The sequence below is a fragment of the Triturus cristatus genome, chromosome 3_1, assembly GCF_964204655.1.
Source record: "Triturus cristatus chromosome 3_1, aTriCri1.1, whole genome shotgun sequence".
In the NCBI taxonomy this organism is placed as follows: Eukaryota; Metazoa; Chordata; class Amphibia; order Caudata; family Salamandridae; genus Triturus; species Triturus cristatus.
The window spans coordinates 113,023,160-113,049,849 of NC_140583.1; the positions used below are offsets into that span (position 1 = coordinate 113,023,160).

General features: G+C 48.6%; 1 protein-coding gene across 1 annotated transcript in view; it reads right to left on the reverse strand.

Moving 5' to 3' along the window:
• The window catches only part of LMO2 (LIM domain only 2), a 38,476-nt gene extending 12,036 nt beyond the window's left edge, over positions 1-26,440 (reverse strand). Inside the window, exons 1-2 of the mRNA XM_085643520.1 lie at positions 24,480-26,440; positions 1,413-1,628 (exon numbers count right to left, since the gene is read on the reverse strand). Of these exons, the coding sequence (XP_085499646.1) occupies positions 1,413-1,628; positions 24,480-24,631 (368 nt within the window). The 5' untranslated portion in view covers positions 24,632-26,440. The remainder of the gene's footprint in view (positions 1-1,412; positions 1,629-24,479) is intronic.
• Between the last annotated feature and the right edge of the window lie 250 nt (positions 26,441-26,690).

The window sequence follows — 26,690 nt, forward strand, 5'->3', positions numbered from 1 at the left end:
TTACTCATTGTAGCCTTTAAAGAAGTACTGAACTTTGCAATAAGTAGTCTGTGCAACCTCCACAGACAGTGCCCTAGCTCCGGATACTGGCTTCAAACCAGTTCGTTCTTTCCAAAATGTAGAGTTTTATGAAACTACTCCCATTGTTGGCCATAAATGAACTATGACCTACCTACCTATCGCAAATGATTACTAGATACTCGCTATCACACAACCTCAGATCATCAGTGTGAACATTACAGTCGACCTTAAATCTTCCTGTGCCACCTCCTGGTTTTCCCTCTTTAATCTACTTGGACCGCATCTCTGGAAGGGTGTGCACCTCGAATATTGACACCAGAATATCGATGGGACACAATATTGAGGACAAAATATAGAAAAGAAAATATTGACAGGTAAGTAAGTTAGATTTTCTATACTTAACTTCACATTATGTACCATGGGGATATATATATATATATATATATGAGTAGATCCGTAAGCTTGCTGCGAACGCCACTCCACACCATCACAGCATAAACGGACACGGACCAAAGTTAAGTGCTGGTTATTTTATTTTGTGCCTTTCTGCCGCCATAACGTTTCGGCTCCTCCGAGCCTTGATCACATTATATATATATAATTTGTATACAAAACAAGGCTGCGGAGACAGCATGCTCCTGAACGCAGGCGAGCTGTACGAGCTGTACGAGCACCGCTGCAGTTCAGAAGCACGTTGCCTCCGAAACCTTGTTTTGGTTAAGAATGTTTAAACAGCGTGCCCACTGTGGCATCGCATCAAGAACAGAAGAGACCGGAGACAAGGTACGCAAGCTGGTGGTTGGAAGTGGCGTGTAAGGGGCCTCTAATGTATCAGTCTGAGGAGGTAGCCAGTATGGGTCTGAAAAGGGCACACCACTGGGGTGACATGTCTGCCTTTGGAGTGTGCAATCTCTGTTTCATTCTTCTCTCTAGCTGAAGTTGGCACTGGGATGAATCAGTTAGGCATTTGATGTTGCAACTGAGCTCTTTGTTGGTGCTACGGATAATGCAAAGGATTTGCCCTGTGATATTAGGGTGAAATACTCAATTTTCAGATCGCTTGGATCACGAAGTCTGACCACCGACTTACGGTATAGGAGGGTTATATATATATATTTTTTTTAAAGGTTTTCATTTAACGCAAGGAGATCCACTACTCAACCCTGGCTGGCAAGTTCTGAAGTCAGTCAATGTTTGGTACAGTGTAGACCCTGAGCTAGAGGTGAATATCATCTACACACTCGTGGACACTGAACCCATCCTTTTCACTACTGGAGCGCGCATGGCTCCATGGACAGGTTGAAGATTATAAGAGCGAGCTCTGAGGAATCCTGAAGATGCCTGCATAGGTGCAGCATGCCTAGGGCAGAGTGAGTGGGCATTAAACATACCTGAGGTAGTCCCTCCTGCACAGCTTGCGGCCCAGCTTGTAGTACAGCCTACGTCCCACCTCGCCGAGCCGGCATCCACACAGGTCACAGCTGAGGCAGTCCTCGTGCCAGTACTGATCGATGGCCTTCAGGAAGTAGCGGTCGCCAATGCTCTGCTGGCACCCCCCGCATGTCAGCAGCGAAGGGGGGATCTGGAGCACTTCATCCACCGGCTCCCTATGAATGAGGAGAGATAGTTACCCCAAGGAACACCACCGAAGCAGAACACAGAGACATGTACAACTTTTATCATAAATTTGATTCAATTTTAGAGGGAAAATGTAGATCTCACCTTTCTAAAACTGTCTTGGGCTTTAAAACAGCATGAATTGCTGGGCAGAAATTACTTCAAAAATATGTTTTTCCACAACACAGGAGCCAAAACATGCGCTTTCACAATGTGAAACTTACATATATATCTACCTACTAACATTTCAGGTTGCTCTTATTCACACTCCCCCACACCTTCACCAACCCCTAATTGGAATTAAAATGGTAAAGTCACCCCTTCCTAAAATGTGTACAAAGTGAGTCCGACTGGGTTAGGAATGTAAAGGACATTGGCATTTTCATAGGGAGTAATATATGTAAGGTCAAGATTCTGGTAGTCTATATTTTGGAATTTAATGGGCTATTCGCAAAGGCATTTTGGAGTTTGTAAAGTTGAATTCCTGCAGCACTCTTCTATGTATTGCTACATACCTTTGTGCATTGTACCCAAAACAATTAAAAGTGGATTGAAATGCAAATAGTAAGGGGATTTCCATATATAATTAGTGCAAATAGAGCGGACTGTGCCCTTTTGAGGTCTCGCCCAGCAACGCAGCAAAGCTGCTCGCTAGCGAGGTCTATTGTCGCCGACTTGCTTTGCAATGCGGGACAGGATAGGTGCACGCACTTGAAAGACATCTGCTGTGAACGCATACGGTGGCGTTAGCTGAAGTGGCAGGACAGGACATGTGCACTGCGTGTGCCCATGGCACCCGGACAGCCCATGTGCACGCTCACGGCGTCTCTTTCAGACAGCTGATGTGCACCCGCAGCGTCTCTTCTCTGGCGACCTCAGCACTTTTGCGCGCTCGCCCACGCTTTCAGTTTCGCAAGCGCGGCTCGCCTCTCTGCTGTTAAAGCGTGTCACCCGTGCCAGCGCTCAGCGTGCCTGCTGCCTCCTCAGCACAGCCTGCTCCTGTGCCTTCCTCTACAGAGCCGCTGAGATGCAGCACGCGCTCCTCGCCTCCTCACTCGGTCCGGGGAACCTAAGCCCACACGGCACTGAACTTCATCGCCGGGCAAGGGACCCCCAGCCTCGGGTCGCTGTGAACCATCCCGGCGCGCCCTGCTGCCGAGCCCCGTGATGGAGGAGGCTGACCTGCTTTGGGAGCAGCTCAGGCCATCACAGTAAATGCTGGTCTGGCTTTCGCTTTCCCTCCTGTCTTTTCTGTTGCCGTCATGTGTTGACATCCAGTTCTCGCCCTCCTCCCGATGTCCGCATTGCAAATGCTTGTTGTTTGTGCATTTGATCGCGGGCGTCCAAGCGCGATGCAGCGCTTCATCAGTGAAGGGTAAGAAACTGCAATGCGTTTAACTTGTCTAAACATTTTCACATGCTGTTTCCGTTTTTCTTTGAAATACATTTTTATAATCCCTTGATTACTTAAATTCCGTCTCTCAAGCACTTTTACATATCGTGATCTTTTGTCGGCTGTGTCATTCTGCAGAAGATGGTAATTATTTTATCCCTGCACTTCTTCTCATGGTTAGGTAGTGAAGAAATGTTCACACATGATTCTATCCATGTTACGTTTTATTTAACTCCCATCCGGTTATTTCATGCGGTTATCGTTGTGCAGTTGACACAACCAAGGCACTCGCAGGCCTGGCACGCTGTCAGAAGTACAATGTATAAATACATTTTCCATATTATTCTGTCGCTCCCGCAGCAGAAGATCAGAAACACGAACCATTGTATTTTACCAGTGTCAGTCAGTATCCCCTTAAAACGTTCCAAGCACCAATTCTCATAGGGTTTTTTTTTTTATTGTGAGCGTAACTCTTTTCATATAAAAAGGCAAAGCGAGTAACAACAGTATACCATGCACGCCTGTTACAATACATCTGGAGGGAGAAACCGCATTGATTAGCTGTCCTAAATAAGTATGGTGGGAGACCTAGTAAGATACATCGAGAACTGCAATCAGAGTGGAATAAAAAGGGCTGGAACGACAGGAGTGTAACATGGCAAATTAAGCGGCTCATAGGGAGAGGATGTGGTCCGTCGGCTTGACTGCCGACTTTGGTGCTAGAAACCAGGGATCGAGCCTCCGGGTTGCGTCCACATCCTGTGATTCTGGGAAAATCACTTAATCTCCCCGTGCCTGAATGTGTAATGTAAATACGGTGCTCATGTAAAGCACTCCAATACCTTCTGGCCGAGTTTGCGCTATATAAATATGCAACAACACCTATAAAAAACCAGCATTTGCAATGCAATAGGTCTCGCAGTTACGCCAGCTTGAGCTATTTACATTGCAAATAACAATGCCATTTATTTTTGTTTTCGTTTTGAAAACACAAATAAAAGGCATTGTCATTTACAATGCCAATAGCTTAAACTTGCGTAACTGCGAGACCTATTGCATTGCAAATGCTTGTTACATTTTTACTACAACGTTGTTGGACTTTTCAGGGCTGACTCGCCAAGGCTGGTAAGAGTACATAAAAGCGTGCTGGTGCAGTACTACTTCCTGTACTCATAAATGCCTCTGTGAATCAACCCTGTTGTTTTTGCAAAAGATGCTTTTGTCATCGATGGTTTCACACGGAGCCCTATCACAGGCTCTGTAGGCTGTTTGCTGGTAGTGAACTGTGCTGGCATCAGATGTTTGTTAGCTGCACTGGGAGTACATGTACCCAGCCACGAAGACAGCGTGTATGAGAGCAGACAAATCACAGTGTCTTCAATGCTTTTCAGACTGCTAGGAGCTGAGCAAGAGACGTCCACTGCCCGGCAGCCTACACTGAAAAGAGACATTCCTTTCTTCCAGAAAAGGACAGAGCGGGGGGTGCGCATAGACGATATCAATGGGCAGAACTTTATCCTCAGGGTGTGACGTGACCTTGACATTCACACTCTGATCATAAAAGAGAGCCAGCGAAGGGACATCAAAGCGATGGGACTGAATCTCTTTTAAGTAAGATGAGTGGTCGCATTTTGCATGGGTAACAATCAAAAAGGATACCTTCTTCAATATTATTGACTTGCAACTAATATCTACCCATGAAATTATCTACATTCAAAGACGGGATTAAACCCCCTATTTAGTACTCGCCCCAAAATATGTTAGGACTAGAGTCAGAGTATCAGGCTAGCCCAGCTCTAACTGAAGTGGCAAGTGCTCTTTACAGAGACTTAAGATATAAGTAGTAGCATGTTGGGCAGATATTAAGTGTTTATTGACATTAATGATGTTATTGGTGTAGATGGTACTGGAGTAGCTATTTATGCCGCAATCAATCAGTAGTATTGTAGAGCACGTCTTATCCCCCGTGAGGGTATCCCGTCATGGGATTTATATTTATATTTCTGCCCTGACCATTGGGTAAACTCACAGCCCACCTCAGATTTTATCACAGAGACCACAACATTCTGCTGGAATAAAAGGCAGCATTGAATGGAGCTGGCGTACCTAGGAGTTCAAGCAGTGGACTCCAAGGTTTGAGTCGTGCTTGGCAAACACAGTGCTGTGTAGGACGTAGAGGGAGTTAATGGGTAAGCACCATGTCCCCAGTACAGACAGGCTCTTCTTCATCTCACCCATGATTGAGCCACATATTATACCCTTTAATAAGTGACATACTACACCTATTGAGAAGCCTTTTACTACGCTCTTTAGTATAGTTGGCTGTGCACCAAATAATAAGCTGGATACTACACCCAATAAGTTAGACACTGCATCCATGATTTACCTATAGATTGCATCTGTAATAAGTTAAATACCACACTCATTAATAAGGCACACGCTACAACCATTAACACGTTAGTTAATATTCCATTATTGAAGTAGATACTACTCATGCTAATGGGTTTCCCCTACATCTGTTGAGGTGCTACAAATTACGCCTGTGAATGGGTGAGGTGCTACATCTGTTGTTGAGTTGGATGATGCACCTATTTATAAGCTGGTCCCCAGACCTGCTGAAAAACAGCATAGTGCACCCATTAGCAAACTAGAATCTTCCACGGTTAGTTGCCTGGATGCTTCAATCCCTACAGAGATAAATATTACACCTATTTAATGAGAGAGATACAACCACCAACCATCAGCTAACCACAACACACATTATTGAGCAGGTTCTTATCATCTTTCACAATGTATAATACTACACCATTAAACATGCACACTAAACCGCGCTGTGCTATGCCCATTAAGGGGCTAGGTAATATGCAAATAAAAAGCCCACTAGTTGGTTGCCTGCTACATTCATTGATGAGGCAGATGGATCAACCATTAATTGGATAAAAGCTGCCACAATTAATGATGAGCCGGATACTGAACACAGAAGGCACATGGATGACAAACTAATATACACGGTGGTTTAACGGGTAAAGCAGCGAGTCCTGCTGCCGTAACAGCTCGGTTCATCAGCAAGTCCTTGCTGGGAGCATATATGCACTCCAATGCACTCCACAGTAGTGGGTCAGATTAAAAGGTCAGATAGATGGAAGCCAGTCAGTTCAATGACGCCCACAGGCTGGGATTAGTCCACGGAGAGTTACAGAGTTTGATGACTTGGGGAAGAATGTATGGTCACCTCGTACAATACATTCCGTATAGCGGCGTAGGTGAAGGACACATGAGACAGGAGGATTGTAAAATGCCTTGACACAAAAAAAGCCAACATGTCTTTGCTGTCCTAGAATGGATAATTAGGTCATTGTGGGGTCTGAGCGGTGGAAGATGAGGGACCAACCCATTTCAAACGGAGACTTTACCCCAAGGACGGTGGAGTAGGTTGCCCCTCCAGTGGATATGGTTAGGGCTACCACCCATCTGCACATCATAAGGATATGTCGTGTCCAGGCCTGAGCTTGTCTCCTGTAGGTCATTGTTATCAAGTGTTAGGCCAAAGACCTCAATGGAAGCAAATCAAGGCTACAACTCCCAGAACATATTTTCACACAATTTTATGGCCCTAGAAACAGGAATATGCCTTGTGGGGTGCTAAGACCACGTTCCCAAACAGGAAGAAGAATATAAAACACAGGATTATTCAGTATGAAGTGTATGGATCAACTGCATAAGCAGTGTAAGGAGCTAAAGTGACATGGACTAAATTTAAGGTCCCTGGGACAGGCAGCAGCAGATATTGGATCACACAGACAGGTTCAGACAGTGTCAGGAGCTTGGACCTCATGATCACCAGACACCTCATGATCACCAGACAATGTGAGGAGCTTAGGATACAGGGGTACCAGGTAGTGTGCTGAGCCTAAAATAGAGGGGCATGCTCCACGAGGAGCCTGGACCATGTGACAGACAGAGAAGGAAGCTTGGGTGGAATTGACAGAGAGTAAGGAGCTTGGTTGCCATGGACACAGAGTATGGAGCTTGGTTGGCATGGACAGAGAGTATGGAGCTTGGTTGGCATGGACAGGGAGTTAGAAGCCTGGTTGGCATGGACAGAGTGTAAGGAGCTTGGACACTGGTGAAAGGCAGTGTAAAGAGAGTGAACCACATGCACGGACGGTGAAAATAGGTTGTGTGAACCACGTGAACAATCAATGTAAGGGACTCGGACACTTGAACTGACAGTGTGAGGAGACTGGAAAGTGGACACCAGTGTGCATAGCTTGGACACAGTGACAGGCAGTATGGTGAGCTATGGTTACATGAACATAGAGTGTAAGGAGCTTAGATCACAGGATCAGACACCAGGGATGAACTTCATCACAATAGAAAACAGTGCCAGGTGCTTGGACAGAGGGTGGATGGGCTCGGATCACTTGCACATACAGACAATTATTTGAGCACGTGGTTGTAGGTGGGGCCCAGCAGCACTCATTTTTGGAAACTGGCACTAATATTTCCTCACCAGACTATGAACCAAGGAGAGAAAAACACAGCAGGGGTGAAAGAAGAAGGACGGAAAAACAGTGACAAAGAATAGAAAACAGATGAAAAAGAACCTGAAAGAGTAAGATATAGGGTCAGGCTGGTGGATGAAAGAGACATGAGACGGAGTCAAGATTACGCAGTCGTGGTATTTGGCACTTCAGCAATGGACTTCTGGCCATGACTCTGGGCACCGCCAATTTTTATACAAATTAAGCACTGTCAACAATGTGAGGTGATGGGTTTACATGGGTACTGTGAAGTGCATAGACTCCAGAACAGGAAGTGTGAGTAGCATTGATACAAAAACAGTGTATTGAGCTTGGGTCACAAGGATATTTAGTGTGAAGAGCTTGGGCACAGTAACATGCAATGTGAAGAGTCTGGACATGGGATCAGTCAGTGTGAGATTGCACTATGTGAACAGACATTGTGAAGAGCTTGTGTCAAGTAGACATCACTGTGAGGAGCTTCAACACACGCAGTGTGAACAGATTGGGGAACATCAAAAGACAGTGTGAGGAGCTTGGCACACATGGACAGGCAGTGTGAGGAGTTTGGAGCACATGGACAGGCAGTGTGAGGAGGTTGGGGCACATGGACATGCAGTGTGAGTAGCTGCAATGCACAGACAGACAGTGTGAACAGATTGAGGAGCTGTGGGCACATGGATATGCAGTGTGATAAGCTTGGAGCACATGGACAGGCGGTGTGTGGAGCTTGGGGCACCTGGACGTTCAGTGTGAGGAGTTTGTGGCAGATGGACATGCAATGTGAGGAGCTTGTGCACATCAGCATACAATGTGAGGAGTTTGGGGCACATGGGCGTTCAGTGTGAGGAGTTTGGGGCACATAGACATGCAGTGGGAACTGCTTTGGGCACATGGACAGGCAGTGCGAGGAGCTTGGGGGCACCTGGATATGCAGTGTGAGGAGCTTGGGGCACATAGATAGTCAGTGTGAGGAATTTGGGGGCACAAAGACATGCAGTGTGAACTGCTCGGGTCACATGGACAGGCAGTGTGAGGTGCTTCAACACACAGACCCGCAGTGTGAGCACCTTGGGTCACATCAACAGACAGTGTAGCTTGAGTAACATGGACATGCAGTGCGAGGAGCATGGGATGCATGGGCATGCAGTGTGAGGAGCTTGGGTTACATGGGCATGCAGTGTGAGGAGCTTGGGTTACATAGACATGTAGTGTGAGGAACTTGGGTTACATGGGCATGCAGTGTGAGGAGCTTGGGTCACATGGACATGCAGTGTGAGGAGCTTGGGTCACATGGACATGCAGTGTGAGGAGCATGGGGTGCATGGACATGCAGTGGGAGGAGCTTGGGGCACATAGACATGCAGTGGGAACTGCTTGGGGCACATAGAGAGGCCTGTGAGGAGCTTGGGCACATGGACGTTCAGTGTGAGGAGTTTGGGGCACATAGACATGCAGTGGGAACTGCTTTGGGCACATGGACAGGCAGTGTGAGGAGCTGGAGGCACCTGGAAATGCAGTGGGAGGAGGTTGGGTCACATAGACATGCAGTGTGAGGAGGTTGGGGTACATAGATAGGCAGTGTGAGTAATTTGGGGGCACAAAGACATGCAGTGTGAACTGCTTGGGTCACATGGACAGGCAGTGTGATGAGCTTCAACACACAGACCGGCAGTGTGAGCAGCTTGGGTCACATCAACAGACAGTGTGATGAGCTTGGGTTACATGGACATGCAGTGTGAGGAGCTTGGGATACATGGGCATGCAGTGTGAGGAGCTTGGGTCACATGGACATGCAGTGGGAACTGCTTGGGGCACATGGGCATGCAGTGTGAGGAGCTTGGGGCACATGGACATGCAGTGTGAGGAGCTTGGGTTACATGGACATCCAGTGTGAGGAGCTTGGGTTACATGGGCATGCAGTGTGAGGAGCTTGGGTAACATGGACATGCAGTGTGAGGAGCTTGGGTAACATGGACATGCAGTGTGAGGAGCTTGGGTCGCATGGACATGCAGTGTGAGGAGCTTGGGCACATGGACATGCAGTGTGAGGAGCTTGGGTTACATGGACATGCAGTGTGAGGAGCTTGGGTTACATGGGCATGCAGTGTGAGGAGCTTGGGGCACATGGACATGCAGCGTGAGGAGCTTGGGTCACATGGACGTGCAGTGTGAGGAGCTTGGGTTTCATGGGCATGCAGTGTGAGGAGCTTGGGGCACATGGACATGCAGTGTGAGGAGCTTGGGTTACATGGGCATGCAGTGTGAGCAGCTTGGGTAACATGGACATGCAGTGTGAGCAGCTTGGGTAACATGGACATGCAGTGTGAGGAGCTTGGGTCACATGGACATGCAGTGTGAGGAGCTTGATTTGCTTGCTGGAATTCGGTGTATTGCACTGCGCCACTTTAAAGGTCATTGGATGCCACTGAGTGTGATGAGTTTGGGCGACGTTGCAGGACATTGTGTGGAGCTTAGAGCTCATGGACAGACAACGGAGAGGGTGGAGGGCGTAAGTCCTGTGATGAGCATGGACTGACTGCCTCAAGATCCAGGAGCACTCAGAAGAGTGATGTAGAGAGCTAGCGGCATATGAGCAGATAGTGTGAGGAACTAGGGGCGCGTATGTCAGAGCGGTGACAAGGTGGGGCAGAAAGAGCATCATGTCCCAGGCCCGCGCTTTTATAGTCAGCTCTGCTCCAGCAACATTTATTTAGAGGTTTTTAACTGCAAGCAAGCAATGGCACAGGTGACAGGCCAACCCAAGCAAGACTTCATGTTTTCTCTTTCAGTGGCATACATAATTTTTAGTATTTAGAATACTTTAATACTTAGGAACAGGTGCTTTTAGCACCCCTAAAACAAAAGAAGCATCCAGAGGTCCCCGTATTAAGTTATGGTCTCAGGCCCCACAAGACTTTCTGACAAGCCTGGCGTGTATATGGTGCACTGGACTTGTGCTACATGGACAGACAGGGGACAGGCAGAGGATCAAGAGTTTGGTGCACATCTGTAGGGGGAGCAGCGTGTGGCACGTGAACAGACAGTGTGAGAAGCTTTGGGGCTGTGACCAGATTGAGGAGTTTGGAACACATGGACAGATGTTGTAATGACCTTGGGAACATGAGCAGGCACTGTGAGGTGCTTGGAGCAGGAGAGGATACTGAGGAGCTTGAGGGCAATGGACAGAGTGTGAGTGCCTTCCGGCTCATAAAGAGACAGTGTGAGGAGCTTTGGGGCTGTGACCAGATTGAGGAGTTTGGAACACATGGACAGATGTTGTAATGACCTTGGGAACATGAGCAGGCACTGTGAGGTGCTTGGAGAAGGAGAGGATACTGAGGAGCTTGAGAGCAATGGACAGAGTGTGAGTGCCTTCCGGCTCATAAAGAGACAGTGTGAGGAGCTTTGGGGCTGTGACCAGATTGAGGAGTTTGGGACACATGGACATATCTTGCAATGACCTTGGGAACATGAGCAGGCACTGTGAGGTGCTTGGAGCAGGAGAGGATACTGAGGAGCTTGAGGGCAATGGACAGAGTATGAGTGCCTTCCGGCTCATGAAGAGACAATGTGAGGAGCAGTGGGGCTGTGAACAGATTGAGGAGTTTGGGACACATGGACAGATCTTGCAATGACCTTGGGAACATGAGCAGGCACTGTGAGGTGCTTGGAGCAGGAGAGGATACTGAGGAGCTTGAGGGCAATGGACAGAGTGTGAGTGCCTTCCGGCTCATGAAGAGACCGTGTGAGGAGCAGTGGGTACACGGACACTATGTGAGGGGGTTGAACAAACACGGAGGGCCTCAGCTTCCAGTGCTTTGAATACTTCACCATTTATGGACACGGAAATCCAAGCACTGTGAGACAACCTGCCTCTAAAGGTGCCATTGAGTGCATACAAATAACACAGCTCTTTTTGTCCAGTCCTGCAGTTCTTACAATCATCATCAACAGGGTTCTAGAATGTTGCTGTGTTGGATGATGTCAGCTGGGGTTTTGAAATCTATTGTGACATCATTCAGCGCATGGCCCCGCAAAAGGCAGTTCGGCTCACAGTGCGCTCCAGATGCGAGTATACCCTGTTACTAGTTCAGACAGGTAACACCACTGGTGATTTACCAAAGCTGCATGATTGTAGTGTTATGAACTGTAACCTTTCTAAAGAGCTTACTACCGCTATGTGGGACGCAGAAGCGCTTGCCTACTTGGGTAGCATGCTTCACTGTGTATGATGTTTGGTTCGAAGTGTGTTGTCTTTGTTTTGATCATGTGTGGGAAGTGTTTCCATGTTGTGCGTGAGGACCACCGCGGGGCAGCTATAGTGTCATGGGATGCAGTTCTTAGCAGTGTGATGGATGTAGAACTGTGCAGAGACAGGCGAACAGTTTATGATTTCCAGTAAAGGGACAACTTTGGGCAGATCTTCAGGTCCCTTTTTAGTATTGTTCATGTTCATAGACCACGCAGTCGATTACTGTACTGACCTGTCCATTCCGAGATATTTTGTTTAAAGTTTATAGTCCTGAGCAGACATATGTTAAAGGGAGAAGTGGTGAAAAGATCAGCTGGGATAGACTTTGTTAATATCATCCCAAATCTGATTGTCATTCTGAGATGCAAAGAAGTGGCCTTAGTATTTTGCAGGTCGGATCCTACAATGTTGGACAAAAATTAGAATCTTCTTTTGGCCAGCAGTAGATCACAGATCTCCGCAGTTATTCTGATCCTGTTCAATTGATGATGAGGGGTTTGCCGTTGTTGGCTGGTATAGAACTGGGTTATGGAAATGACCCTTAACAGTTTCATCTTATGTGAATTTCAGAGTGTCAAGATGTGAAAGGGAATGACTAAGCAGCCTGTGTGAACTACAATTCACTATCTGACTGCTGAGTATTATAGCATTAGTTTTAGTGTGAGTTATATATTGGATTGTAATATTGCATTATATAACCTGATGAGGCATTCTTTTGATTTTGCCCTGGAGCAGCGTCCCAGGGTTAGTGTTTTTGTAGTTGTAGTTGTTACTGGCATTAGTCTTGTGCTCTACAGAAACTTTTCCATGGCTTTACTCCAGTTCCTATGTGTCAGATTACATTAGTAGCAATTATATGTGCTCTTTACTGGGAGTGGAGGAAATTTGGAATTTCATCTATCGTCAAAAATTGAAATTAGGCAAAAAAGGAGTTAATTTTCCTCATTTGGGTTTATATTATAACACTTTGTCCTAAAACAATCAGTATAATAAATCTTGAGTTAATGGCACCCCCTTTCTTCCCTTGTAAGTAGATATTGAATAATACCTTAATAATGATTCTGTCATTGAACAAAATGAATCCTCCTGTCAAAAAACCTTCTCTATATCTTTACCAATTACTATCAGAATACAATATCCAGGTTAATCTCCTAGCACATGCCACAGCCACCAAAAATTGAGGTTGTGCACCAAAGGAAACATGAACTACAAAAACATTTAATGATATTAACAAAGTACATACCCAGATTGCCCATTTCATCGATATCCTTTCCTCTATCCCTGAAGTAATTATCAATTATAAGTCGTTGAATTATTTTATTGATAAAATACCAAAACATAATGAGTCTCTGGGGGCAAAAGGTTGATATGTGTTGGCCTGTTCCCACTTAGAATAACACCTGGTTTAAACTTCATAAATCATCTTCTGCTACTAAAGATCACAAACGGTATTCTTTGTATAAAGCAGACTGATAATAACACCATGGGGCACTGACAAAAAATGAATATTGATATACCTGGGCTCTGCTGGTCATGTAGTAATAACACTGCTGAGTTGAGGCATGTGCTGTTTGCTTGTCTGAATATTTTTGGTTTTTGGCAAAAGGTCCGGAACTAAATAAATTAAATGTTTCAAATGAATGTACTATTTAAACTTACTAATATATTTGCAGGCAGTCTTTCAGATCGATGGATATGTGACCTGTAAGGTCAGAATAAACGAACGTTTATTAAAAGTTGCTTTTTCAGCAAATCAAAAACACTGGAAAATGTTCTTTTCAAGCATGGTGGTATTGATTTTGTTATAATCACAGACTTGACAGAGCAAATGAGTCAATTGCCACACTTGCTGTTAAAAGAAACATGATCTGGTCTCCCATAATCTCTTTTCTTTCCCATATATCTTGAATGTCTAATGTACATCAACCAAGATCGGAAGTAGTACAGAAGCCACTTTAATTACCTTTCATTTTCAAAAGAGCTAGATTATAAAGAGGTTATTACACTTCAATGTAAATTGCTGCGCATGTCATGATTACATGATGCAGTGAGGATTCCTATAGGAACCATACTTGTAATTCAGTTATCTTGACACTAAATATTACTCTACTCTAGCTTGATCTTGTCTACATTAATATCCCTTTTTCCTTTCTTTTTTCTCTCCTTCCAACCCTTTCTTTCTTCCTTTCTCCCTCTCTTCTTTTCATATCTTTTACAGATATTAGGAGTATTTATTAATTTCTAATATTTATTAGAAAACGTATTGGCGCTCTCTCATGACTGTATTTGACATGCCATTTAGGGTAATTTTTCATTTGTTTATTTATTTATTTATTTATTTATTTATTTATTTAAAGAGTTTTATATAGCGCTGGCTAGACCCGAAGGTATCAGAGCGCTTTACATAAGGTTCAACAATGTTACAACAATGATAACAATTACACGTTACATCAAATATATGAAGAACATGTTTACAAAGCATATATGTTTAGGCCTTGTTTATAAAACTTAAAAAAATACTTTAGAAACTCTGGAAAATGCTAATGGCTTCATGCTGACATTTGTCACAGGTGTTAAGCAGCATTTGTAGGCTGCTAACCCTTCTTGGCAGCATCATCTTATGGTGAAAGGGGTAAGACTCATAATAGTACCTTATCAATGTGACAATATGCTGTGTAAGCGCACTGGGTCGACACACCTATTTTATGCACTAGAAGAGGATTTTCCATTCTATGAAATCTGTGAAGTATACTAGGTTATGAAACCCTAGTCTTGCCTTCATAATTGCTGTACTTAAATAAAACCCAATCCGAGATGGCTGCTGATGTGCAAGCATGCGTCAATGAGCAGGAGGGAACAGAGGGAGAGAGGGCGTATTGGGGCAACATGGGGAAAAAAGAGCTATGATGCAGCCAGCACTTTTTTAGCAGTGGGAGGGGGGCAACACAGACAAAGGAGGGAGGGTGGGTGTATGCCAAGGGCAACGTGGACAATGGTGGTGTAGGGAGTAAGGGGGCAACATGAACAACGGCGGGACGGCAGGTGGGGATTTAACATGGACAATAGAGGGCTGGCGAGTGGGTGGACAACATGGCAGACAGAGGAGGATAGGACTGTAGGAGGAACATGAAGTGGGGAGAAGTACACCGCGAAAACAGCTGAAAAAGCCCCCCTCTGAATGAGTGCTGAAACACATAGAAAAAGTAACCCCTACATAAAATGAGCAGTGGAAGGACACGAGAATGTGTTTATGCTCCATGGAGGGACAAACACACAAAAAAGAAGAAGCCTATGGCAGCTGACCAATAAGAAGCAAGGAAATTAGAGTAACAATGAAGCCAACCATTCAGTGGCGGCTCCTCCGCTATGGCAGAGGAGCGTCGCCCCACTGCTTTCAAGCAGTGCAAAAGTAGAAACATAAAATGATGGCTGTGCTTCCTGTTCCTCGAGGAGAGCAGGAGCGAAGACGTGGAACCCGGCGGCAAGGTCATTTATTATTTTTTTATTTTGCGTATCCTCCCGCAATTGCGACCTGCCGCATGACCCCTCCAAGGCCCCCCGCACCCGCCCCTCTACCCACGAGCCATGACGGCTGCCACTGCAACCAATGGTAAGCAAAAGGCAGCGTGTAAGCCCACTGCTAGAAAAAAAAATTCTTGCAAGAGAGAATGCATGCGCTATCTTAGGGGAGACCTAAAAATGAGTCTCCGCAAGTAAGCAGTGAAAATATACAATTCAGCACATCAGAACCATGTGATCCTGTGCTTGACAAACCCAAGAATAGGGAGGAAAGTTACAGAATCATGAGCACGCAACCGAGGTAGACAACTGAGTATACTGTAAACTGTAGGTCTGCCTATCATTTCAAACAATAGGTCTGCCGTCTATTGGAAACAATAGGTTTGTCTACAGTTGTAGCTGATTATAGACCAGACCTAATTATAAGAGCAGCACTGTAAAGCCAAGAGGCAACTCACTGTCTGGTGAGACCAGTGCTTACTTTGAGCCGGTGGTTTCCGGCAGGGTACCAGCGCTATGACAGCTTGCCACAGGGTGGCACTGTCTGTCTAATTCAGGTATGCGCATGACCACAGCAGTTTATTAATTCAATCTACATTAACATTGACTAATACCTGCAACCCAAGGAATAATATGAAGTGTCACTCTTGTAAGAGTGTGACGCCAGCAGTTGTGTCGGTACTGTCACTGGCAGAACTGGCAGGGGCAATGGATGGTGCAAGCTGCAGTGTCCTCCTGACTGACTGGCACTTTTTCCTATACAAATAAAGGACTGTGTGAGTGAGACCTGTATGAGGGACTAATATCAATAGACTGCACTGATAAAGCCAGGAGGAGGCCCTCAAGCGCCAGAGAGACAGGCCTACAACACACCACCGTGCAGGCCTCAGAAGCACGGATGCATTCTGGGTAACGCAGACAGCACTGAAGGACAGTGGCGCGCACGGGGGATTACAGGAAGGATGACAGGCCTCTGACATCATCCTGGCAGCCCTCCATCAGTGACCTAAGACACGTCGGCGTCCTTCCTCGGCCGCGGCGGCCCTCGGCGGGCCTGAAAGCACAGAGTAATGACATTTCCCAGTGCCCGTCGTCCTGCCTGAGACCTATTGTCGGGAAGCCGCGGGTACACGGCCCCCCAGCGCGCTGGCCTCTTTTCAACCCTAGCTGCCGGGTGCAGTGTACACGCCAGCTTCGCATACACTACTATACCCCTGACGACAGCTATACGTGTCAGAAAGATACTCACACGCCCTCAACCAGAGCTTCAAACTACCAGCTTTACAGGCGGCGTGAAATCACCCTGCACCCCCATACTTCCTGCTGACACGGCGTGGGGGGCAGTCATGCCTGGTCATCTTCACCTAGGTCCCGGTACCTGTAGCTAATGAACAGGCTCAGAAACGACAAAACTGCAGTATGAAAAACGACGCTGTTTTGAAAAGTTATCATTAATAGAATTGTTATCATAGAAAATGCTCTGACCACCATAACAACAAAGAATTATTGATTACAATAAGAATTGTGAGCCTAAACGGCTCTGTTGGGGTCGTGAGCCTGGGTTTTCCTGAACTCGAGGAAGTCTCCCTAACCTCATTACTCCCCCGGCAGACACGGTGCACGTTATGCGGCAGCGCGGCGTGGAATGGTACGGCATGTATTGCCGTGCATGGGTACTTTATACTGTAAGTTGGAGGAGTGTGGCTCAATGATTAGAGCGGCAGACCCTGATGCAGAGGTCTAGCCCGGGACCAGGGTTCAATTCCCCGCCTCGGCGGGTCTTGGGCTCAAAAATTCCACGGACCTGATAATTCTCGCCTCGGTGCCATTCCAATCATGGAGTCCCACTCTGCAACTCTGGGCAATAGCTTGCTTAATCTCCACAACGGCCCCCACAACGCTAAGGATGCCTGGCATCCACCTTGGGGGTGCCCAGGAGTGGACGCCTCACAGGGAAAGCCAGGATGGGTTCCACAGCGGTATTCGTACAAGCGCCTTGAGACCCAGCTACCTCTCTGCAGCTCTGTATTTGCCCCCACAACAGGATAACACCGCACCGCGTGGCCTCTGCTTGACATGGACAGGATCATATGGCACTTCCACGAGCAAGGTTCACTAGAGCCCCAAATGTGGACTAAAAACACACGTGTGTTCCTGATGCAGCGCAGATGTCAAGAAATAGTTACATTTTGTTGCTGAACAGAACCGGGGCTACGCAGAGGGACTGCACAGTTCTATGCACACTCTGAATCCAAGAGCCCCCACTGCATATGCACACTCTGAATCCAAGGGCCCCCACTGCATAAGCGCACTGTGAATCCAGGAGCCCCCACTGCATAAGCACTCTCTCACTCCAGGGGCCCCCACTGCATAAGCACACTCTCAGTCCAAGGGCCCCGACTGCATAAGCACACTCTGAATCCAGGGCACCCCACTGCATAAGCACACTCTCACTCCAAGGGCCCCCACTGCATAAGCACACTCTCAATCCAAGGCCCCCCACTGCATTAAGCACACTCTCACTCCAGGGGCCCCAATGCATAAACACACTCCGAATTCAGGGCCCCCTACTGCATAAGCACACTCTCACTCCAAGGACCCCACTGCATAAGCACACTCAATCCGAGGGCCCCCACTGCTTAAGCACACTCTCTCTCCGAGGGCCCCCACTGCATCAGCACAATCTCACTCCGAGGGCCCACACTGCATAAGCACACTCTCAATCCGAGGGCCCCCACTGCATAAACACACTCAATCCGAGGGCCCCCACTGCTTAAGCACACTCTCTCTCCGAGGGCCCCCACTGCATCAGCACAATCTCACTCCGAGGGCCCACACTGCATAAGCACACTCTCACTTCGAGGGTTCCCACTGCACATTTACATTCACACTTAGACTCTCACTCCGAGGCCCCCCACTGCACATTTACATTCACACATAAACTCTCACTCTGCAGGTCCCTACTGCACATTTACATTCACACATATGCACACTCTCACTCTAAAGCCCCCCACTGCACATGTACATTCACACATATGCACACTCTAGCCTAAGAGCCCCCACTGCACATTTACAATCACATATATGGACACTAACTCGGTGGGCCCCCGTTGCATATTTACATTCACACATATGCACAACCTCACCCTGAAGGCCTCTGCTACACATTTACATTCACACATACACACACTTTCCCTCAGAGGGCTCCCACTGCACATTTACATTCACAAATAGACTCTCCCTCTGAGGGCCCCAGCTTTACATTTACATTCACATATATGCACAGACTCACACCGAAGGCCACCTCTAAAACTGAAGGCCCGACTGCACATTTCCATTCACATATATGCACACTCTCACTTTGAGGGCTCTGATTGCACATTCACACATATACACACTCTCGCTCTGACGTCCCCCCACTGGACATCACCTTTCATATATAAGTAAACTTTCACTCTGGGGCCCCCGCTGCACATCTCCTTTCACATATATGCACACTCTCACTCTGGGGCCCCCGCTGTACAGCTCCTTTCACATATATGCACACTCTCACTCTGGGGCCCCAGCTGCACCGCTCCTTTCACATATAGGCACACTCTCACTCTGGTGCCCCCACTGCACCTCTCCTTTCACATATATGCACACTCTCACGTTGGGCCCCAGATGCACCTCTCTTTTCACATATATGCATACTCTCACTCTGGGGTCCCTGCTGCACCTCTCCTTTCACATATATGCACACTCTCACTCTGGGGCCACCGCTGCACATCTCCTCCTACATATATGCACACTCTCACTATGGAGGACCCCGCTGCACATCTCCTTTCACATATATGCACACTCTCACTCTGGAGGATTCCGCTGCACATCTCCTTTCCCATATATGCACACTCTCACTCTGGTGCCCCGCTGAACCTCTCCTTTCACATATATGCACAGTCTCGCTCAAGGCCCCCGCTGCACAGCTCCTTTCACATATATGCACACTCTCACTCTAAGACCCCCGCTGCACAGCTCCTTTCACATATATGCACACTCTCAGTCTGGGGCCTCTCTTTGCACATCTCCTTTTGCATATATGCACACTTTCACACTGGACCCCTGCTGCACATCTCCTTTCACATATATGCACACTCTCACTCTGGGGCCCCCGCTGAACAGCTCCTTTCACATATATGCACACTCTCACTCTGGGGCCCCCGCTGCACATCTCCTTTCGCATATATGCACACCCTAACTCTGGGGCCCCCGCTACACATCTTCTTTCACATATATGCACACTCTCACTCTGGAGCCCCCGCTGCACATCTCCATTCCCATATATGCACACTCTCACTCTGGGGTCCCTGTTGCACATCTCCTTTAACATGTATGCACACTCTCACTCTGGGGTCCCTGCTGCACATCTCCTTTCACATATATGCACACTCTCTCTCTGGAGGACCCCGCTGCACATCTCATTTCACATATATTCACACTCTCACTCTGGGTTCCCTGCTGCACATCTCCTTTCACATATATGCACAACCTCACTCTGGGGTCCCTGCTGCACATCTCCTTTCACATATATGCACACTCTCACTCTGGGGTCCCTGCTGCACATCTCCTTTCACATATATGCACACCCTCACTCTGGGGTCCCTGCTGCACATCTCCTTTCACATATATGCACACTCTGACTCTGGGGTCCCTGCTGCACATCTCCTTTCACATATATGCACACCCTCACTCTGGGGTCCCTGCTGCACATCTCCTTTCACATATATGCACACTCTCCCTCTGGGGCTCCTGCTGCACATCTCCATTCACATATATGCAAACTCTCACTCTGGGGTCCCTGCTGCACATCTCGTTTAACATATATGCACACTCTCACTCTGGGGTCCCTGCTGCACATCTCCTTTCACATATATGCACACCCTCACTCTGGGGTCTCTGCTGCACACCTCCTTTCACATATATGCACACTCTCTCTCTGGGCCCCAGCTGCACATCTCCTTTCACCAATATACACACTTTCACTGTGGGGCCCCCAATGCACCTCTCCTTTCACATAAATGCACACTCTCACTATGGTGCCCCTGCTGAACCTCTCCTTTCACATATATGCACACGCTCATTCTAGGGCCCACACTGCACAGCTCCTTTCACATATATGCACACTCTTACTCTGGAGGACCCCGCTGCACATCTCTATTCACACTCTCCTACTCTGAGGGCTCTTACATTAACATGCATGCTCCTACTCTGAGGGCTCTCTTATTAACATGCACTCTCTTACTCTGAGGGCTCTCACATTCACGTGCACGCTCCTATCACGCTCCTACTCTGAGGGCTCTCACATGCACGTGCACGCTCCTACTCTGAGGGCACTCACATTAACAGGCACACTCCTACTCTGAGAGCTCTCACATTAATGTGCACGCCCCTACTCTGAGGGCTCTCACATTCACATGCACTCTCCTACTCTGAGGGCTCTCACATTCACATGCACGCTCCTACTCTGAGAGCTCTCACATTTACAATGCACGCTCCTACTCTGAGGGATCTCACATTCACATGCACGCTCTTACTCTGAGGAATCTCACGTTAACGTGCACGCTCCTACTCTGAGGGCGCTCATATTCACATGCACGCTCCTACTCTGAGGCCTCTCACATTCACATGCACGCTCTTACTCTGAGAGCTCTCGCATTAATGTGCACGCTCCTACTCTGAGGGATCTCACATTCACAAGCACGCTCCTACTATGAGGCCTCTCACATGCACGCTCTTACTCTGAGAGCTCTCACATTAATGTGCACGCTCCTATTCTGAGAGCCCTCACGTTAACGTGCATGCTCCTGCTCTGAGGGCTCTCACATTTTCCTGCACGCTCTTACTCTGAGAGCTCTCATATTAACATGCACGATCCAACTCTGAGGCGCCTCACACTCACATGCACGCTCTTACTCTGAGGGGTCTCACATTCACATGCACGTTCCTACTCTGAGAGCTCTCAAATTCACGTGCACGCTCCTACTCTGAGGGATCTCACATTCACGTGCACGCTCCTACTCTGAGGGCTCTCACATTCACATGCACGCTCTTACTCTGAGAGCTCTCACATTAACATGCACGCTCCTACCCTGAGGCCTCTCGCATTCACGTGCACGCTCTTACTCTGAGGGCTCTCACATTAACGTGCAGACATTTACTCTGATGGTTCCCACTATTCACACATACACTCTTATTGTACTTTCTTATGCACATGACATGTGTTCCATACACTTACTCTGAGGGGAGTCGCGGGAAACCCACATATATGCTTTCAGCCTGTAGCCCCCCCTGCACACTTCATTCATATATCATCTTACTCTGAAGGCCTTCAGTGTGCCTCTCCAGTTAAATTTCCCTCTTACTGTGAGGGACCTCACTGCACATTTCATCCACATGCACACTTTTACTCTCCGTGCTTCCATTTCACATTCCTATTCACATGCACACTTATCATCTGACCTTTTTCACTATTCCCGATGCACACTTTTGCTCTGAGGGGTCTCATGCACATTCCCATTCACTTACCCTCTGACCTCTTCCACTATTCCCATGCACGCTCTTCCTCTGATGGGTCTCATGAACATTCACATGCACACCTTTACTCTGACCTGTTTTCTATTCCCATGCAGACTCTTGCTCTGAGGGGTCTCATGCACATTCCTATTCACATCAACACTCGTAGGGCTTCCACTGCACATTCCCATTCACATGCACACTGTTTCTCTGAGGGTTCTCACCGTTCACATGCAGACTTTCACTTTGGGGCACTCCCTATTCACACGCACATTCTTAGTCTGAGGGTTCTCATTGTGCATTCCTATTCACATGAAGAGCCTTAGTGTGCACATTTTCATCCACATGCACACCTTGTGTGAGGGTCCCTCCAGCACATTTCATCCACGTGCACACTTTTACTCTCAGTGCTTCCACTGCACATTCCCATCATATGCACACTTTTACTCTGAGCACTTTCCAATTTCCCATGTTTACTCTTACTCTGAGGGGCCTCATGTGCATTCCTATTCACATCAACACTCTTAGTGTGCCCATTTTTATCCACATGCACAACTGGTATGAGGGCCCCTTGCTGCACATTTCATCCACATGCACACTTTCACTCACTCGAAAGCTCTCATTGAACAATTCCATTCATGTGCACACTTTTATGCTGCGGGCTCTCTCTAGTCACATGCACACGCTTACCCAGAAGGCTGTCCTTGGAAACCCACACTCACATGTATACTTTTACTTTGATCGCCCTCACTGCACATGTCATGCACGTGACCCTCTTACTATAGCTTTTAATAGCACGTGGAGTGGGATTTCAAACTATGAAGCTGACACACAAACTCTTTTGTTCTTTGTCAGTATCCCATATTGGATCAGATAAGGGAGTGTCTGACTACATAGAGAGTTGCTTAAGGGGGCCCTCACTGCAGATTTCTTTCACATGTCGCTCCTCAGGGGGCCTCACTGCTCATTTCATTCACATGCTGTTGTTACTCTGAGGACCCTCACTGCACATTTTATTCACATGGCGGTCTTCAGGGGGGCCTCACTGCATATTTCATTCACATGTCACTGTTTAGGGAGCCCATACTGCACATTTCATTCACATGTCGCTCCTCTGAGGGCCCTCACTGCACATTTAATTCACATGTCACTCCTCTGGGGGCCCTCACTGTACATTCCATCCACTTGTCGCTCTTCCACTGAGGGCCCTCACTGCACATTTCATTCACATGTCTCTCTTCAGAGGGTCTTCACTGCACATTTCATTCACATGTGGCTCTTCAGGGGTCTTACTGCTCATTTCCATCACATGTCGTACTTCAGGGGTCTCACTGCATATTTCATTCACATGTGTTTCTTCAGTGGTCTCACTGCACATTTCATTCACATGTGCTTCTACAGTGGTCTCACTGCACATTTCATTCACATGTCGCTCTACAGGGGGCCTCACTACACATTTCATTCACGTCATTCTTCAGGGGGCCTCACTGCACATTGCATTCACATGTGCTTCTTCAGTGGTCTCACTGCACATTTCATTCACATGTCGCTCTACAGGGGGCCTCACTACACATTTCATTCACGTCATTCTTCAGGGGGCCTCACTGCACATTTCATTCACATGTCGTTCTTCAGGGGGCCTCACTGCACATTTCATTCACATTTTGCTCTTCAGGGGACCCTCACTGTACATTTTATTCACATGTGCCTCTTCAGGGGTCTCACTGCACATTTCATTCACCTATCGCTCTTCAGGGGGCCTCACTACACATTTCATTCACATGTCGTTCTTCAAGGGGCCTCACTGCTCGTTTAAATCTCGTCAGTCTTAATCTGAGGTCCCTCACTGCACATTTCATTCACATGTTGCTGTTCAGGGGTCTTCACTGCACATTTCGTTCACATGTCGCTCTTTAGGGGGCCCTCACTGCACATTTCATTCACATGTCGCTGTTCAGAGGGCCTCACTGCACATTACATACACATGTGGCTCTTCTAGGGGCCCTCACTGCACATTTAATTCACATGTGGCTCTTCAGGGCCCTCACTGCACATTTCATTCACATGTTGCTCTTCAGGGGGCCGCACTACACATTTCATTCACATGTCGCTCTTCGGGGGGCCTCACTGCACATTTCATTCACATGTCGCTCTTCAGGGGGCCTCACTGTACATTACATACACATGTCGCTCTTCTAGGAGATCTCACTGCACATTTCATTCACATGTCGCTCTTCAGGGGGCCGCACTACACATTTCATTCACATGTCGCTCTTCGGGGGGCCTCACTGCACATTTCATTCACATGTCGCTCTTCAGGGGGCCTCACTGCACATTTCATTCCCATGTCGCTGTTCAGAGGGCCTCACTGCACATTACATACACATGTCGCTCTTCTAGGAGATCTCACTGCACATTTCATTCACATGTGGCTCTTCTGGGTCTCACTGCACATTTCATTCACATGTCGCTCTTCAGGGGGCCTCACTGCACATTTCATTCACATGTCGCTCTTCAGGGAGCCCTAGCTGCTCATGTCATTGCTATGTCGCTCCTCTGACGGCGCTGGCTACAAGGTTCAGTCACACGTGGCTCTTACTCTGAGGGGTCCAGGCTCTTCCTCTCGATGGCTGATGACATCGGCAGGTCCCTCGCTTGGTTCCCCGGCTGGGGACCCCTGGGCTGGGGCGCACCACCTCTGCCCTGCTCCGGGGTGCCGCTGGCTCCTGGCTCCGTCTGGGGCTGTGACATACAGTGAGTGCGGCGGGCACCCTGCTCTGCAACATGCAGGGGACAGCGGGCTGGTGCCAGCGGTGGAGCCCCCTCTGTGCTGGACCACCGTTAGACCCCCCTCCTCAGCATCCAGGGTGTGTGCCCCGCTCCTCAGGGCGCAGATGTGTTTGGGGCTATCAAAGATGCTCTACCCTGCGCCCCTCCAGCCTCAGATGCCCTGCTCCTCAACACACAGCAGGCTGTGTGTCTCTGTCCCAGCTCAGATGCCCTGCTCCTCAGCATCCAGGGTGTGTGCCCCGCTCCTCAGGGCGCAGATGTGTTTGGGGCTATCAAAGATGCTCTACCCTGCGCCCCTCCAGCCTCAGGTGCCCTGCTCCTCAGCACACAGCAGGCTGTGTGTCTCTGTCCCAGCTCAGATGCCCTGCTCCTCAGCATCCAGGGTGTGTGCCCCGCTCCTCAGGGCGCAGATGTGTTTGGGGCTATCAAAGATGCTCTACCCTGCGCCCCTCCAGCCTCAGATGCCCTGCTCCTCAGCATCCAGGGTGTGTGCCCCGCTCCTCAGGGCGCAGATGTGTTTGGGGCTATCAAAGATGCTCTCCCCTGCGCCTCTCCAGCCTCAGATGCCCTGCTCCTCAGCATCCAGGGTGTGTGCCCCGCTCCTCAGGGCGCAGATGTGTTTGGGGCTATCAAAGATCCTCTCCCCTGCGCCTCTCCAGCCTCAGATGCCCTGCCCCTCAGCATCCAGGGTGTGTGCCCCGCTCCTCAAGGCGCAGATGTGTTTGGGGCTATCAAAGATGCTCTCCCCTGCGCCTCTCCAGCCTCAGATGCCCTGCCCCTCAGCATCCAGGGTGTGTGTCCCGCTCCTCAGGGCGCAGATGTGTTTGGGGCTATCAGAGATGCTTTCCTTTGCGCCCCTCCGGCCTCGTGTGCCCTGCTTCTCAGCACACAGCGGACTGGGTGTCACGGCCACAGCTCAGATGCCCTGCTCGTCAGCACACAGCAGGATGGGTGTCACTGCCACAGCTACTGTCACAGTTCAGATGCCCTGCCCCTCGGCACGCAGCAGGCTGGGTGTCTCTGTCACAGCTCTGATGCCCTGCCCCTCGGCACACAGCAGGCTCTGTGTCACTGCCACAGCTACTGCCACAGCTCAGATGCCCTGCTCCTCAGCATACAGCTGCCTGGGTGTCACTGCCACAGCTCGGATGCGCAGCTCCTCAGCACACTGCAGGCTGTGTGTCACTGTCCAAGCTCAGACGCGCAGCTCCTCAGAACACAGCAGGCTGCGTGTCACTGTCACTGTCACTGTTCAGACGTCCAGCTCCTCAGAACACAGCAGGCTCTGTGTCAGGTGCGCAGCTCCTCGGCACACAGCAGGCAGTGCGTGAATGCCACAGCCAGGCGCGCAGCTCCTCTGCACACAGCAGGCAGTGCGTGACTGTCACAGCTCAGGATGCGAAGCTCCTCTGCACACAGCAGGCAGTGCGTGAATGCCAAAGCTCAGGTGCGCAGCTCCTCTGCACACAGCAGGCAGTACGTGACTGTCACAGCTCAGGTGCGCAGCTCCACGGCACACGGCCTGCTTCTGTGTCACTATGACTGCCTCTCTGTCTCCTGCGCCCTCAGATGCCCTGCCTCCTGTCTCCCGTCATCCTTAGTCCTCCCCCTCGTTGCTGCATCAGCAGCCACCGCTCTGCAGACACCTTCCCTCCTCTGTCACCGCACACAGAGGTTTCCCAGGCTGCGGGGCTGCCCTGCCCCCCCGGGGCTTTATAGCACTCAGGATCTCTCGACAGGTCTCCTCCCCGGCTCTGCCCCCTCTCTGCGCTGCTTTCATTTCCTCTTTCCTGGTCACGACTCGGCTACAATAGGAGGAAATATCTAATTTAAAGAGACAGCCCTTCCTAATGGAGTAGCGCTGAGGCGTCACGACCGCTAGGGCTCTGCCCTCTCGGGGCTCCCATGGGCACCCTTGTATCAACACAACAGCTTCGTGACAGAGAGTCACACAAATACGCACGCGCTGTCACACTCACAGAAAACATGCGAAGGCAGCCGGTCACAGCCTCACAAACAT